Raw genomic sequence first — 17,297 nt, 5'->3', positions numbered from 1 at the left:
CTTTAATTTTTTTTAAAGTAATTATAAAAAAAAATGGAGAGAGTGAAGATACATATGAAACAATTAATATAAAAAATAACTTGGAAAAAAATTGTTAAGAGAAAAAAAAAAAAAAAAAGGAAAAACCTTAAAAGAGCATAAAATTTTTTAAAAATTGAATATTTTTATATGGAAGTGGACCCTACATCATACTTATTTAGAAATTTATTAATTAGAAAGTAAAAAAAATGATAGTATATTTACCATGAAAATTTTAAAAATAATTAGAAAAGCAAGACGTCTTCGAATTAGAGTGTTTGGTTAGAAAAATTCTTTCTGAAGGGAAGAATTTCTCCTCCTCGCAAAATCTAGGGCAAAAGCCGCAAAACCCAAACCGGAAACCACTGCCATCGCCATAACTACTGCTACCGCCAGGAACCGCCGCCATGGCGACCATCTCTCTTCGAAAAGGCAACACGCGGCTGCCGCCGGAGGTGAACCGAGTCCTCTACGTCCGCAACCTGCCATTCAACATCTCAAGTGAGGAGATGTACGACATCTTCGGCAAGTACGGTGCCATCCGCCAGATCCGAATCGGCACCAACAAGGACACTCGCGGCACCGCGTTCGTTGTCTACGAGGATATCTACGACGCCAAGACCGCCGTCGATCATCTCTCTGGCTTCAACGTCGCCAATCGGTACCTCATCGTTCTCTACTATCAGCAGGCCAAGATGAGCAAGAAGTTCGATCAGAAGAAGAAGGAGGACGAGCTCGCCAAGATGCAGGAGAAGTACGGCGTCTCGCTTAACAAAGATAAGTAGCCTGTGAGGATTCTGAATTTCATGGAGCTTTGGATTTGTCCACAATTGGAATTTGTATGCTGAATTGTCAATTAAAGCCGTTATATTTGTGGACGGGGATGGATTTATGGATTCGATTACTTGTATATCGAAGCGCCTGATAGTATAGTGAAATGTAGAATGTTATGTAGAATGTTTTGGGTTTATTGCTTGTTGGTTCAATTTCTTTTTACTATGTGCTTCATGCTTGGGGACTTGGAGTAGTGTGTGTTTTACGAAGCAAAACCATAAAAAAGGAAACTTTATAGCAATGAGAGGGGCTACAGACAGGGGCGAGTAATGCCAAAAGATAGCATGAGTTAAGGGGTATGGTCTAATGGAGGTGAATAGCCTTAGATTTAGGTGAAAGGGAAAAACGGGTTTGTGTAGTGGATTCTGAGTTTTTGGGTTCAGGGATATTTGGCTTTTCATTGAGCAGGGCTGCATATTTTTTGTTAAATCTATAAATTCTATGAAATGTGTTGCTGGTTTGTATTTTTCTAGGTGCATATACTTTTGACAAGTTGGGTTTTGATTTCATCTTTTCCCTGCCATGATTTTAAGTAATTTGTAGATAGTAATATTTTCAGAGCGGTAAGAGGGTTTGATGGTATTCTACTAGATGATTAGGATTGACAGGTTTTATTGCTTGCCATGATTGGCCAATACCTTCCAAGGGCAGGAAATGCAGGTTAGAGTTATGACTTAGTAGGGACCAAAATTCTTCTTGGTAAAAGGATACCAAGCTGGACTCTTCTGAAGTTGATCATAGGATAACAAGTTTTGTGTGCATGATGAGGTTATGGGCTTGTTGACTCTACTGGTGGGTTCAAGGTGTATGGTTGATGTTCGGTTCTCCACTGGTGGGTTTGATTCTATGTATGGTTTAATGAATCATTTGTTAAGGTCCTTGAATGTATTTTTGGATGTTGCTTCCTGCTTCAAATCCTTACTTTTTTTTCTATCATCAATTAAAAATATTTGTTGCAGCTAGGCTTACTTCAAATCCTTACCATTTTTTCTATCATCAATTAAAAATATTTGTTGCAGCTAGGCTTATAATCAATTGTTTGATATTATGGAGATATTGCATGTGGTGAAATCATATTAGTCAAAACATCAGATGGTAAGGTGGTTTATTTTTTAATATTGTCTACATTTTTGTTGTTAGTTGGGATATTGTTTCATTTTATCAGGTTTAATTTCATAGTTTGGGAGTGATTTGTGTTTCAGCTGTCTATCAATCTCTTCATAAATGACTTGCATCATTGGTAGGAATTAGTTAGAGCAAGAAACTTAAAGTAGTTATTGGTGTTCAATAATAATGTTTCACTAGAAATGCTACTTCGACACTTTTTCTCAGCTAAAGCTTTTAGGCTGAGCTCTTACTCTTAAATAGGTTTTGCAAGTTCATGTCATTTTTATTTATTTTCAGTTGATGGAAGAGACTTAGTGAAACATATTAAATTAGCTCTTTAGCAAGTAATGACATGTAGTACACTAGAAAATGGGTGTCCGAAACAAAATATAAGAACATGGTGTGTCACTTCTGTTGCTCAAAGGTGTGCACACAACCTTAGAAACTTCGGTTTTGCTTAGACCTTTATCATTAGCTTGGCAGCTGGATCAAAATTTTATTTTCTGGCGGTAACCAACTGAAAAGAAACAAAAATGCTAAAATTCCTATATTTATAAATTTGAAGGTTGAGATGAATCTCTCATATGCTTAGTAATGCACGCAACAATAATTCTTTGGTTAGAGCTTAGGACCTTCAGTCATCATATTCCATATACCATATTGTATGAACTTACATGGTTGGAAGGAATTCATGAGTAGTTTCCTTTGTGAGGCAATTTGTGATTAATTGCAAATGCTTCATACCTCAAGGGGGAAAAAAAGAATTATTTGCTTGATGCTTGTTTGAAAGAGAAATGGTGTGAACATGATTTTGAATTCTTATGACTTGATACTTAGAATTATCTTACTTTGGGAAGTGGGAGTTTTTATCTTAATAGAATGCGGGTCGCTCCTTTGTTTGGATGTCTTTACCTTGCTTAGCTAGAACATCACATAGAGACATATGATCATCTAGTTTGTGCTTCATAACCTTGTTCCTATTGATTTTGATGTGGTTGCATGAGCTCGTTTGAACAGTCAGAATGGTCATACTTGTCAGTCGTTGTCTTCAGGGGGTTTGGAACAATGATATAATTCCATTGCTTGAGCAAATGAATTGAAGATGAGCCTGTTTAGATTTAAATTCTTGTGTGCCCTTACTGTGAGCTTTATTATATAGATTTATAAAGAGGCCTGAGATGTGGTTCATCAAAGGCACATTAGCATAATTTGTATATGGGGTTTGTAACCAAGCTTCTTCTTAGGAGGATTGATGGTGTGAAGTAACCTATGTGGCTCTTTTTCTTCTCAAATATCCACGGTTGAGTTCATGTTTGTTTAATGGCTGGTTCTGAAACCAGAGAGTAGTGTCTGGAATGTAACTTTTCTCTGGATTTGGAACACAAAAAATTGATCATCTCCCAGGGTGGAGACTGAAGACAGTGGAAAAGCCGACTTTAGGCAACTTATATATGCCTTCAATTCTTTCAATGGCATGCCCAACCCAATTTCATTTTCCTTTGTCTTGTTTTGCAACCCTAAATTTATGGTCCATAATGTTTGCAATTATTTTCAACAATATAACAAGCTTATTTAATGTAACCTTTGACTGTTTAATTTTTTTATTTTGGAATAATTTTCAACAATATAGGATCCTAAATGACTCTGCCACAAAAGTATAATATTATTTAAAGGAAACTGTTAATCAGGGTCCTTTCTTTTATATGATTTTCATACACTGACATCAATTGTTAAAATGCATGGTTGTTTAATATTTTTCCTTATTCAAGTTTTTTCATGAATGGATGTTTGCAGAGATGGGGTTATTGTGTCTAGGGTTTTGGGTACTAAAATTTCAGAATTAGTTGGGGTATTGGTTGGTTTAGTGATGGTTGAAATGTTATTTTCCTTGTTCAAATCTTTTCAAAATGGATGTTTGCAGGATTCAATGGGAATCGTTTTGGTTTAGGGTTTAGGGTATAGGGTATTACATATTGGGTATCGGTTGGTTCGTTTGGTGTCATTTGGTTTAGGATTAATTTTATGGTTTCAGAGTATTTGTGTTTTTACTTTCTGAATAGTCTCTTTACTAAGAGATTTCATTGCATGAGATGGATTAGAGCACAAAACCACCTTCCAGAATTCAATCGCCAGTTATAGAAACGTGAATTATGTGAGTAGGTTCAACTTTTGCTTACTAATTAGCCAGTGGTTTTTTAATTCAATGGGAATTGTTTCGGTTTAGGGTTTAGGGTATTACATATTGGGTATTGGTTGGTTAGTTTGGTGTCATTTGGTTTAGGATTAATTTTATGGTTTCAGAGTATTGTGTTTCTGTTTTCTGAATAGTCTCTTTACTAAGAGATTTTCATTGCATGAGATGGATTAGAGCACAAAACCACCTTCCAGAAATCAATCACCAGTTATAGAAACAGGAATTATGTGAATAGGTTCAACTTTTGCTTACTAACCAGAACTCAATCGCTAGTTATAGAAACATGAATTATGTGAGTAGGTTCAACTTTTGCTTACTAACTAGCCGGTGGTTTTTTAAACTAATAATGTTTCACCATAAGTGCTATCGGCTATGTTCAAACAGTTTCTTGATTGAAGTTCTGATTACATTACTTGTCTTCATTTTGTAACTTCGATTTTACTATTTCAACTGCTACTTAGGAAGTAATGGCATATCACCCAGTGTTTGCCATTTAAATTTGCCTCTTCAGATTGATGTGTTACAAAATAGAGTGCGAGAAGCAGAGAAGAAGGAAAGAGTTGAGTAGAAATTTCAGGGTTCTAAATAGCTAGAGAGAATCAATTACAGATTTTGCAATTCAGATTGCAAATTTCTACTATGGTGAAGGCTCTATTGTGGACAGTGTAAAATGATTGTGCAATTATATTTGAGGCCTGCCATTTTAGTATTTTGGTTTCAGCCATGATGATTAGCTTTTTATGTAACTACAAGAGAGGAAAAATACTGTTATTTTCTACAAGTAGGAATAACTTTAGTGTGAATTTGGTATGCGAGAATAGGAATCAAAATAGGATAGGAAGGAGGTGAATCAAAATATCATGTAGGAGAGAGGATTCAAAATCCTAGTGAGAGTGAAATTTGGTTTCCATGATAATGGATTTTTGATTCCTATTCCCATTCTAAAATGTAATATGGTAATTTAAATAGGAATGTGATATCCACCTGGGAAAGTAATGTGGGTTTAGGTTCATTTGCATTACTCAGTATACAGTACCATAAAAACTTTCATGGTTGAAAGTAATTCATGGGCAGTTCCAATGGTTGGACAGTTTGTGATTAACTGCAAATGCTTCATACTTCAAAGAAAAAAAAGTAATTATTTAATTGATGCTTGTTTGAAAGAGAAATGGTATTAACATGATTTTGAATTCTTATGCCTACATAGTTAGAATTATCTTGCTTTGGGATATAAGAGTTTTGGTCTGCATTTGAAGTAAGTCTTAATAGAAGGTCTCCCTAACATTTTGTTGGAGAAAGATTTAACAACTATGGTTTATGGGGTGTCTTAGGGTAGGGAGAGGGTTATGGGGATATGCCCATTGGTTGCTCCTTTGCTAAGAAAGCTAGGCTGATGTGGTGGTCCATGGAATCTCATCAGTTGCCTTTTCTTAGGGGCTATTCCATCTTTGAGTTTCTCCAGATTTTACTTCTGTTATTCTAGGCTGCAGTATTGTTTCTGGGTTGCATGTGGGGCATTTGTTCTCTGTTTCTTTACCTTCTGTTCCTATCTTGTATTTCTATTTCTTTGAAGGTTCTCTTACCCTTCTTTATAATTACATTATCTCTATTTGTAATTTATATTTTTGTTGCTGATAAAACAAAGATTACATCTTTCAGACACACTTCTGACAGAGTATTGATTCATGACTTTTTGCTTAACTACAACATCTCATAGAGAGGGAGTTTGCTTTCAACCATCTTATGAGTCATGATTATATAGTTCCAAGGTTCATAACCTTGTAGCAGTCAATCCATGAGCTTTGTTTGGATGGTCAAAACACATTATTCAAGGAAATGACTTGAAGATACTTCTGCTTATATTTGATTGTGCTCGCTTTCTTCCCTTTCAAATTCATTTTTAGATTTTTAATGAGACCCTATGTTTGCTATAAAGGACAACACCATGTCCATCTTCTTGTTGCCTCTCAGACATGTGTAAGCCCCAAAGTTTTAGGTTTGGTTTGTTTTTCCAATGTTGTTAAACTGCTTTAGACCTGCAACCTCTCAAGGCTCTCAATTAAATTGAGCTTGAATGAGCCAATTCCAAGGTGGGTATGATTGGGGATTTGATCCTTTTTTTTTCTTCCTTTTTCTAAAGATGTACAATTCATTTTGCTGGGCAAGTGGCCAAGGCACTTGATTGACCATAGTTTCAGAGAAATGGCTTGTTCTGAAGCAGAGATAGGCTCTGTAATGTAATTTTTGTTCATGGTTGAAAGCTCAAAAAATTGATTCTCTCCCATTATGTAGACTATAATATGGGGCACATCGTTGCAGTGACGGGAGTGCTGGTAACAAACTCAACCATGCTATGATGAACAAGTACCATAAATTGATAAAACCCTTATTTTATCCTTAGCTATATGCCGGCTCAGAACAAGGTCTTTGTTAGAAAAGTGGGAGGTGTCCATAGGTAGTCTATTCTGGTGCAGGTCATATTACTAGTAGCGAGTCTCAGATGGTTTACAGTGCTAGTGGAACTCACATGGCTCATAAGGGGAAAGGGGGAAATGCCATGGAGCAGAAAGGACCATAGTTTGTAACAGATGGTGAGACAGCTAGGCTTATAATCAATTGTTTGATCATATGGAGACATGCATGTTGTCATTGCCTTGTTAATGAACAAGACACTCACTAGATCATGAATCCGGCATTCTCTAACCATCTCATTCACACTCGATTCTAACCATTTGAACCAAGTTTCTCTGCCCATTAACTCTGGTTGAGATAACCCTCGGCCATGGTCTCCAATATTCTTTGTCCTTGTTGGGGAATGAATCCCTCTGCAACCCACAAAAGATACAATATAGTTTTCTTACAGAGATACATGTTCATCTGGGAAAAGACATAAATAAAAGAAATCAAGATCTCCAAGGAAGGAGGCAAAACTGATATAGCTTTGAGCACGGCATCCACTACCTTCTTTTCCGGGACAGCAGGCCTCCCAACACAACAATTGCCAATGCTAAACCAACAAGAGGAGATGATTGTCTGAGCTTTTGCGGCCTCTGATTTGCGCTAGCTGCTAGCTGTTGGGTACCTTCTCCAGTATTACTGATTCCATAGCTTACCCTACTTTTAGGAGATGTCCTGGATCGATCCTTATCTGGATGCCTTCAATTTCCTTCTCACTTCCCACCCTTATTGAGACCTATCTGTCCAGTACTTCTTGAAGATGAAGATCATGTCTATTATATCTTCCTTTATATATATATGCAGCATTCTGAATTTTAGAAACCCAGTTCCCCACTCTCTCATCTCCGTTTTGCCTTGCCTGTGCATCATTCAGAAAATACTGCATCCTCTTCGGCTCACCCGCCACTCTCTCAACTTGGCTCCGCACCCCTTTCAAGAAAATTGCTTTTTGGAAGTAGATCACTTATCCTTTAACAACAGCCTCTGCCATCCTCATCTATTCTCTCTTCCCCCTCTTCGATGGATCTGCTCCCCCGACAGTTTGGATTCATCCCTCATACTACTTTTAATTTCTAATGTTATTTTGGAATATGATAAAGGGAAGGGGCATTAAAAAAGGAAAACAATTCCATCTCTGAAGATGTTGAAATTATTCAATGAGTAATTGAATTTTTATTCATTTGTTCCATGGATACATGGAGGATTTGGATTTGGTAGAGGAGGACCTTGTTCTTTTGGTTGAGAGGTGCTATTTATTTTTTTGTTTTCATTTAAAAAATCTCTCAAAATACAAATAGCTTAAAATAATTTTTTTATTTTCATTTAAAGAATATCTTTGATAATTTTTTTGCTAAATAATAAAAGTTTATTTCTGTGTAATTCAAAAACAATGCTTTATTTTTATTTTTTTAAATATTCAACAAAAATTTATAGAAATGTTTGGTTGTTATTTTATAGAAATAATTTTTAAAATAAAGTGAAATAGAGAATAAAGAATAAGAAGTTGTTTTTATCACTTTTTAAAAAGAAAAAGAAAATATAGAGCAACAAAAAAATAAATAAAACCACAAAAAACAAATAAAATATAATAAAAAATATTTCTTTATTTTCTCTCTACCACACAATACAAAAAAAAAAAAAAAATCTTAAAAAATGATTTTCCTTTAAATCATGTGTTTTTCTAAATTTCTTTTTAAATTCTTTAAATTTTTTATTAAATAAATAGATTCTAAATTAACCAACGCTTAATACAAAATTCATATATATATATTACAAAAAAAATAATAGACTAAAATTAATACTTCATGAGTCATAATTTACTATTTTTCCTATACATATAACTATGTTTTCTAACTAAATTATAAACTAAATAATAAATAATTAATGTTTTAAATTCTTTAATAAATCTTATAATTTTTAAGAATAATTTAAAATTCAAAAAATTGATTAATTATTTATAAATTAAATAAAAAAAATTAGAATACTACATTCTTTTTATAATTAAGTACTAATATATATATATATAAAATGAGAAATTTATATCATTTATACCTCAAAATTTTTTTTCAAATTCATTTAAAATAAAATAGTATTAGTAATTATTAATTTTAAGTTATTATTATTATTTATTTTTAACAAAATAAATCAACTATGCTTTTAGGATGATGTTAATATCCAAAATTTTATAATATTTATAAAAAATATATAATTTATGATTTTATAAAAAATGATTTATTTTTAACTTATTTGTAATTAAAAAATTCTTTTATTTTTAATAAGACTTAAATTAAATTTATATTATATAAATTAAATTTATAATTTACCTATAAAATAAAAAATAAAAAATTATTTTTAGAAACAACTTTTTAAATTTTTGTTTTTTTTCTTTTTGAAAAAACTAAAAGAATCAAAGTAACTTTACTTAACGTGAATTAAAATTCCGCTTATAAAAATAAGATTTCATTTTTCATATAATTATTTTATTCTATTTTCATTATCATTTAAGGGATCCAAATTTAAGAATAGATGAGAAAATAAATAAGATATAAGTCTTGACAATTGATTTGGAGAATAATTTTCTATTCTCTAAAAAACAAAAAAAAGTTTGATAACAAAAAAATTATTTTTTGTTTTTAAAAATAAAAAATAGAGTATTTTTAGATGATATTTTTTAGTTAATTTTATTTATTTTGTAAAGATTGTTTTAAAAAATGATTATTTTGAGAAGAATTAAAAATAACATCACATATAAAAATTATTTTTAAAACATATTTAATAATAAGTTAAAAATACATGAGATTCACAAAAGTCAAAATTTGTTTTTCAAAACTGTTTTGAAAAACAGTTGCTAGAGCGTCCGCTACCATGGCCATGAAGTGATAGTAACGACGTCGTTTTACCTGGACCAAAAATTTTACAGTGCAGTGTTTGACATGGCGATGGGTGTCGGTGGTGAAGACAGGTACGAGAACGACGTCGTTTTTCGTCAGCTTGTTTGGTGGGGAGGGAAGGAAAAAAAATTTGGACCATTTCTCGATTTGTGCGTGTCATCCTTGCGCAGGGGCCATGCTAATCTTCTCTGTATCGTTCCAATTTTATCGGATGTCTCCGAAGAGACAAGCTTCAGTAGGAGAGCTGGATAATATGAAGACACTAATTTATTGGTGAAGTTTCGATGTGGGATGAGAGAAGTGACGGGGGATGTTGGGTATGGGATGCCCAAAACGTTGTCGTTTCACATGACCTGCAGCGCCTGATGGAGTTCATGGGGTCCCCAATCTTAAGGTAAGGGTTGCTTCTCTTGTTTCTTTGTTTGGTCGTGGATACGTTCTGTTCGTTTATTTCTTTAATTCTTAGTTGTACTTATATTTTGAACTTTGATTTAGGATATTGGTTTGGGTTGAACTTTGATTTAGTCTAGGTTTCAGAGTCGAAGATGAATCAGTGAGACTGTTGGTGTTGAAGCTAATAAATGATTATGCTTTAGTGTGTCTTAGGATAGAAAGGATTATGGGTTTCTATGATTTCTCAATCCTTCTTTATAGTTTCCTTTTTTCTATAAATAATTCTATTCATGTTTCTGATCAAAGACAGATTACCTTGTTCACACACAAAAATCATATAGAGAGGGAGTTCCGTGTCAACTATCTCTTGATCATCTAGTTCTGGGTTCATAACCTTTATGGTGTATGCTCCTTGTTCTAATTTGTGACATATGCTTAGACCTGCCATCTCAAGGTTCTCAATTGAATTTGAGGTTGTTTGAGCCAGCACCAAGTAGGGTATGGTTGGGGATTTGGTCCTTTCTTTCCCAGCAAGTATAATTGATTTTGCAGGGGCAAGTTGCTGAGGCCATAGCGTGTTCATATGTTTGACAGAGAATGGTCTGGAATGGAAAAAAACATGGGAGAAAATGAGAAAAAAATTTGGACTATTTCTCGATGTGCTAATCTTCTCTGTATCGATCCAATTTTATTCCGAAGAGACGAGCTGATATGGGTGAGCTGGACAATATCCAGACACCAGTTTATTTGTAAAGTTTCGATGTGGGACAGTGGGTACGGGATGCCCAAAACATTATCGTTTCACATGACCTGTATCGCCTAAGGGAGTTCATGGGGGTCCACAGCCTGAAAGTGAGGATCTCTGTTCACTTCTCAGTTCTCATTGCTTTTCTTGTTTCTTTATTTGTTTGTGGGTATATTCTCTATTTGTTTATTGGACAATGAATGAAAGGAAAATTTCAATTCTATTTGGTTTTTTATTGAGCAAAATTGGAAGAAAAGATATCCCCAAAATTTGGGGAAAATTTATGGAACCAACAAATTGGTGAGAAAATCTGGGAGAAGAGTGGATGAAAATTTTATTGGGTTCAAATTTGTATTTTATTTTATTTTTGCCACATTTTTTCCCCTTGTGCTTCACTTTCGTTTCCTTTACAGTTTCCTGAGAACCAAACAACCTGTAATTATTGTTATGATCACTGTTTTCGGTATACAATTATTAAACCAAACTGTTAAGCAATGAGCTATTGTTATTGTTACAGTCATTTTATTGGTACAGAATTATCTAAAGGAAACTGTTAATCAGGGTTCTATCTTTTATGAGTTTCTTACACTGACAATAATTGGTAAACTGCATGGTTGTTTAATATTTTTCCTTATTCAAGTTTTCTCATGAATGGATGTTTGCAGATATGGGGTTAAGATGCATTGTGTCTAGGGCTCTGGGTAGTAAATTTCAGAATAAGTTGGAGTATTGGTTGGTTTAGTGATGGTTGAAATGTTATTTTCCTTGTTCAAATCTTTTCAAAATGGATGTTTGCAGAATTCAATGGGAATTGTTTTGGTTTAGGGCTTATGGTATTACATATTGGGTCTCGGTAGGTTAGTTTGGTGTCATTTGGCTTAGGATTAATTTTATGGTCTCAGAGTATTTGTGTTTCTGTTTTCTGAATAGTCTCTTTACTAAGAGATTTTCATTCCATGAGATGGATTATAGCACAAAACTACCTTCCAGAATTCAATCACCAGTTATAGAAACATGAATTATGTGAGTAGGTTTAACTTTTGCAGGAATGCAGGAGAAGGACGTTGTGTTACTTTTACCTGGAGAAAGGTCTTGTTTGGTGGGGAGGAAAGAAAAAAAAATTTGGACCATTTCTCGATTTGTGCGTGTCATCCTTGCGCAGGGGCCATGCTAATCTTCTCTGTATCGTTCCAATTTTATCGGATGTCTCCTAAGAGACAAGCTTTAATAGTGGAGTTTCAATATATGAGGAAACATATCTGGTCTTAAAGTTTCGATGTGGGATGGGAATGGGGATGTCAAGACCCCCGGCTGCCCAAAACGATGCCGTTTCACTCAACCTGCACCGCCTTTATGTGGGTCCACAACCTGAAAGTGAGGGTTACTTTTCTTGTTTCTTTATTTGATTGTGGATATGTTCTGCTTCTTTACTTCTTCATTTGTTTGTTATACTTATATTTTCATCTTATAGACAATCAAAGGAAAACATCCAACTCTATTTGGTTTTTTACTCAACAAAATTGGAAGAACATATTGTCAAAATTTGGGGAAAATTTATGCAACCAAAAAATTGATGAGAAAAGTTGGGAGAGCTGAGAGGGAATGAAAAATTTATTGGGTTCAAATTTCCATCACTTTTATTTCTGTCACAGTTTCCAGAGAACCAAACAACCTGTAATTAATGTTATGATCATCGTTTTGGGCATACAATTATTTAAAGTAAACTGTTAACCTATGACCTATTGTTGTTGTTTTATTGGTACAGATTTCTCTACAGGAAACTGTTAGTCAGAGACCTTTCTTTTATACGAGTTTCATGCATTGACATTCGGTGGTAAAATGGAGGGTTGTTTCAAGTTTTCACATGAATGGGTGTTTGGAGGTATGGGTTTAAGAGGTATTTAGTTTTGGGCTTTGGGTACTAAAATTCCTGTATTAGTTGGGTTAGTGTTGGTTGAAATGTTAGTTTCCTCGTTCAAGTATTTCCACAATGAATGTTTGCAGAATTCAGTGGGAATTGTTTTTGTTTAGTGTTTAGGGTATTACATTTTGGATATCTATTGATTAGTTTGATGTCATTTAGCGTCGGATTAATTTTATGGTTTCAGAGTATTGTGTTTATGTTTTCTGAATAATCTCTTGGTAAGAGATTTTCATTCCATGAAATGGATTGGACCACAAAACTTGACCAAAAAAAAAGAAGGAAAAATAAAAATAATATAACTTTGAACACCTTATCTCCAGTTATAGAAACATGAGATATGCTGAGTAGGTTCAACTTTCACTAACTAGCCTTAGGTTTTCAAATTAACAATGTTTCATCGTAACTCCTATGTTCATACTTCATACAGTTCCTTAGCTGAAGTTCTGAGGTTGAGCTCTTACTCTTTGGGCAGTCTTAACAAATTTAGAAAGCTGCAACATGGATGACCTGCGGAAGTAATATGGGTTTGGGTTCATTTGCTGTACTCTGTATATAGTATAGCAAAGGAATTCATGGGTAGTTTCCACTGTGGGACAATTTGTGATTGACAGCAAATTTTCCATATTTTAAGGAAAAAAAGGAATTATTTAATTGATGCTTGTTTGAAAGAGAGATGGTAATTCTTATGCCTACATAGTTAGAATTATGTTGCTTTGGGAAAGAAGAGTTTTGGTCTGCATTTGAACTAAGCCGTAATAGAAGCCTGAAAGAGGTGAGATAATAACATTCTGTTGGAGAAAGATTTAACAACTATGCTTTATTTGGTGTCTTGGGATAGGAGAGGGTTATGGGGATATGCCCATTGGTTACAATGTGGGCTGCTCCTTTGCTTGGAAAACCAGGCTGATAAAGGTGGTCAAGGTAATCTCATCAGTTGCCCTTTTTAACGACTTAACTATCCTTGAGTTTCTCCAGATTTTACTTGGGTTATTCTACTCTGCAGTATTGTTTCTGGGTTGCATGTTGGGCATTTGTCCTCTGTTTTTTTACCTTCTCTTCCTATCCTGTATTTCTTTTTCTTTGAAGGTTCTCTCATCCTTCTTTATCATTACATTTTCTCTTTTCGGGATTACTAATTATATTCGTGCTGCTGATGAAAGAATGATTCCATCTTTCAGACACTCAAATCTTGACAGATTATTGGCTGATGGTGACTTCTTGCCTAACAACAGAATCACATAAAGGGAGATTGCTTTCAACCATCCTGTTATCATATTGTTCACAATTCATAACCTTGTAGCAGTCAATCCACGAGCTTTGTTTGGATGGCCAAACACATTATTCAAGGAAATGACTTGAATATACTTCTGCTTATATTTGAATGTGGTCCCTTTCTTCCCTTAGATTCATTTTTAGATTTATAGTTGCCACAAAGGACAACACGATGTCCATTTTCTTTTTGCCTCTCAGGCAAGTGTAAGACCCAAAGTTTTTATAGGTCAGGTTTCAAATGTTGTTAAACTGGTTTAAACCTGCGACCTCAAGCTTTCAATTGAACTGGGCTTGCATGAGTCAAGACCGAGTTGGCTATGATTGGAGATTGAATCCTTCTTTTCCCTCTTTGTTTTTCTAAGATGTACTATTCATTTTTTCCTGGCAACTGGCTAAGGCTTTGATTGACCATAGTTCAGTTCATGTTTCAGAGAAATGGCTGGTTCTGAAGCAGAGATAGGCTCTGTAATGTAATTTGTTCATAGTTGTTGAAAGTGTTCTTGATTTGGGGAGAAAAAGAAAAAAAAATTTGGACCATTTCTCGATTTGTGCGTGTCATCCTTGCGCAGGGGCCATGCTAATCTTCTCTGTATCGTTCCAATTTTATCGGATGTCTCTGAAGAGACAAGCTTTGGTGGGAGAGCTGATAGATATGAAGACATTGCTGGCTTCATAATTGTTCGATGTGGGAATGGAATTTTGGATGAACCAAACTTAAAAGGAGAACAGCATGGGCCCACAACCAGTAGGTGAGGTCTGCTTCTCAGTTCTGACTTCTCACTGCTTCTTTTGTTGTTTCCTTTGGTTGCTGATGTATTATTTTTATTGGTTTACTTCATTGTTGTATTTTCATCTTCCAAACAATGAAAGAGTTTTTGATCGGAACCTTAGTGGAAGGCCTGAAAAGAGGTGAAATCACAAGGCGTTCCTAACCTTATGGTGGATGAGACAGAATTTAATGACAAAGCTTTCTTGGGTGTCTCAGGAAAAGGAGGTTATGGAGATATATACCCATTGATTTGAACCAGGGGGCTGATAAGATGGTGAAAGGCCTCTCATCAATTACCCGTGTTTGGGGAGTTTCTCCCGAGATTTTCCCATGTTTGGCTTGGATTATAGTGGTAGATGTGTATTGTTTCTGCGAATCAATTTTTGGGTGTTCATTCTTTGTCTTCCTCCTCTCTCCTCTCTCCTCTCTCCTCATCCTCTTCTACACCCATATCTATGAAGGATCTCTCTTTCTGCATCGTAGTTATGTTTTCTCTGTATATAATTCTATCTGGGTTTCTTGCAGAATAGGTTACATCTTTCAAACACTGAACTGAGAGATTATTGTTTGGTGGTGATAGGTAATGATGAAAATACCTATAATTATATCGATATTTTGATTTTATGGGTATATCAAAGATATATATTTTGACACAAAATGTTACTAATAAAAAAATTAATAAATTTTTTGAAAATATTAAAAAAAATTATATAAGAAGTAAAAAGAGACATTTTAAAGTTATTTTTTTCTATAAAAAATTGATATATATATATATATATATATAATTTGTAAGATTTGATAATAATATTTTTATGTCGAAAAAAATTATATATTTTATAAGTATATATTTATTATTAAGTTGTATTATATATTATTTTACAATAATATTATAATAACTGTCCAATTTTAAAATATATTTAATATTAAAATTATGGTTCATTTTAATTTAAATATATTTAATGATATTAAATAAATGATAATATATGTTTTTAATATTTATATTTTTATATTTAATAAATATATAGATTATATAAAAAAGACTTATTAAGAAAATTATGTTTTTATATTTTTTGTAATAAATTAAATCAAATGTAAAAATAAAATAATTAGAATTAATTTATTTAATAATAATAATAAAAATCAATGAATATCCGTAATTATTAATTCTTAGATTTGAGTTTAGTAGCTTGTCATTCTTTGTGTTGAATTTAAAGAAAAATGGTGAGGGAAAAGAAGTAAAGGATGTGATTTCAATACATAAATGTATTTTTTTTGGATATATATTAAAAATACACTATTAATGTGTACATTTTCAAGTACCCTAATTGTATTTGTTTGTATTTATTCATTTTAGCCCTATTTGTTTGTACCTCGATAACATTGATCTATTGTAACATTCAATTGTTTGGATTTTTTATTTAAGTAATTTAATATTTTTCAAAAGTAAAAAAAAATAAAAAAAGTGAATAAAAGTAAAAAAAATAAATTATTTTTATATGTGATTTTAAAATCATTTAACTTATTTTAATTTATTTATATAAAAATTAAATAATTTAAAAATATATAAATTTTTAACTGATTTTAATTATATTATTTTTTATTTATTATCTTTTCCAATAAAATCAAATATGAAAATATTTATTTTAATATTATTTTTTGAGGGAAACGTTTGGACCATACAAGTGGCATATTTTTGAGCTTTATATAGGGGTTAAAATTTTTAATATTATAAATAAACAGATAAATAAATAACAATACCTCTTTTTTACTCTATCTCCACATTAGAACACCATGGCTTCTGATTAAAACGGCGTCGTTCAGTCCCAAGATCGTATCCAAACCATGAAACTGAAAAAGTAATCCAATCTAGCGGTGGAGGGGAGTCCAGCAGGGGCGACCTGAGAACACATGAGAGCAAAGATGGGTGATGCGGGCATGTGATTCTCAGGTCACTCCTGTAGGACACCTCCACAGCACAGCAGAGCTTCTTCTTCCAGCTTCTCCCTAAAAGATGGAGGTGGTGATCGGGTGTTATATAAGGCAACTTAACAAAGTACAATTGGGTCGAGCGTACTGCATATTTATCACATCACAATTTTCAAATGGAGTACGCACTCGTTAAGAGTTTGAGTTTTTGAGTTGAAGTAGTACAAATCTTTGTACTTCCCAATTCTGCTTCACCATTAATTGTACTACATTTTGGACACGTGGACCAATCTTCGAGGTTGTTCAAACTTGTAAGAAACTTCGTGAGGCTCAAAGTTTAAAATTAGTGAGTTTTGCAAAAAAAATCTATAAAATAAACTTGCTTCCAAATTAATGTTGAACATCCGTACGTACCACAAAGTTGGTATGCCATAAAATTATTTTTTAAATGATTAAAAACCCCGGTTGTCAACCATGATTCATCCAAGTTTAAGTTTAAAGCCATAATTGATCCCTACGATTTTGAGTTCTTTTAAAAATAATCAAACCCTTAATCAATAACCTTAACGTTAATTTTATATATATATATATATATATATATATATATATATATAATTATATTATTTCATTTGAAATATTTAACTTTATTTTTTTTAAATAAAAATATTATATTATTTTGATTTTAAATAAACTTATCTCATTATTTAAAAAATAATAATATATGAAATTAAATAATTAATATTTTTAATTTGATATAATTTTTTTTA

General features: G+C 33.0%; 1 protein-coding gene, 1 long non-coding RNA gene and 4 other non-coding genes across 10 annotated transcripts; 2 read left to right on the top strand and 4 right to left on the bottom strand.

The window, feature by feature from the left end:
* Positions 1-270: 270 nt before the first annotated feature.
* LOC100258249 (splicing factor 3B subunit 6-like protein) lies at positions 271-1,014 on the top strand. Its single transcript, XM_059737600.1, has one exon. It carries the CDS (start codon positions 426-428, stop codon positions 801-803), a length of 378 nt encoding a protein of 125 aa, XP_059593583.1. The 5' UTR covers positions 271-425; the 3' UTR covers positions 804-1,014.
* Positions 1,015-9,448: 8,434 nt separating this feature from the next.
* On the top strand, positions 9,449-15,215 carry LOC104879651 (uncharacterized). Of its 5 annotated transcripts, XR_009465885.1 has the most exons (5): positions 9,506-10,746; positions 11,686-12,013; positions 12,405-12,521; positions 13,742-14,584; positions 14,706-15,215. It is a non-coding gene; the product is annotated as an uncharacterized LOC104879651 (long non-coding RNA). The 5 variants fall into 5 exon arrangements; XR_002030366.2 differs by having other exon boundaries at positions 9,494-9,895; positions 10,489-14,584; XR_002030364.2 differs by having other exon boundaries at positions 9,494-9,895; positions 10,447-14,584.
* Positions 9,626-9,728, bottom strand: LOC132253976 (U6 spliceosomal RNA). The gene has a single exon (XR_009465926.1). It is a non-coding gene; the product is annotated as a U6 spliceosomal RNA (small nuclear RNA).
* Positions 11,756-11,858, bottom strand: LOC132253978 (U6 spliceosomal RNA). The gene has a single exon (XR_009465928.1). It is a non-coding gene; the product is annotated as a U6 spliceosomal RNA (small nuclear RNA).
* On the bottom strand, positions 14,359-14,461 carry LOC132253977 (U6 spliceosomal RNA). The gene has a single exon (XR_009465927.1). It is a non-coding gene; the product is annotated as a U6 spliceosomal RNA (small nuclear RNA).
* Positions 15,216-16,482: 1,267 nt separating the features above from the next.
* MIR398C (microRNA MIR398c) lies at positions 16,483-16,570 on the bottom strand. The gene has a single exon (NR_127848.1). It is a non-coding gene; the product is annotated as a microRNA MIR398c (primary transcript).
* Positions 16,571-17,297: the final 727 nt, after the last annotated feature.

The sequence above is a fragment of the Vitis vinifera genome, chromosome 6 (genome assembly GCF_030704535.1).
Source record: "Vitis vinifera cultivar Pinot Noir 40024 chromosome 6, ASM3070453v1".
NCBI classification, from domain to species: Eukaryota; Viridiplantae; Streptophyta; class Magnoliopsida; order Vitales; family Vitaceae; genus Vitis; species Vitis vinifera.
The sequence above is the reverse complement of the archived record's forward strand: the minus strand, read 5'-3'. Positions and strand labels throughout refer to the sequence as shown.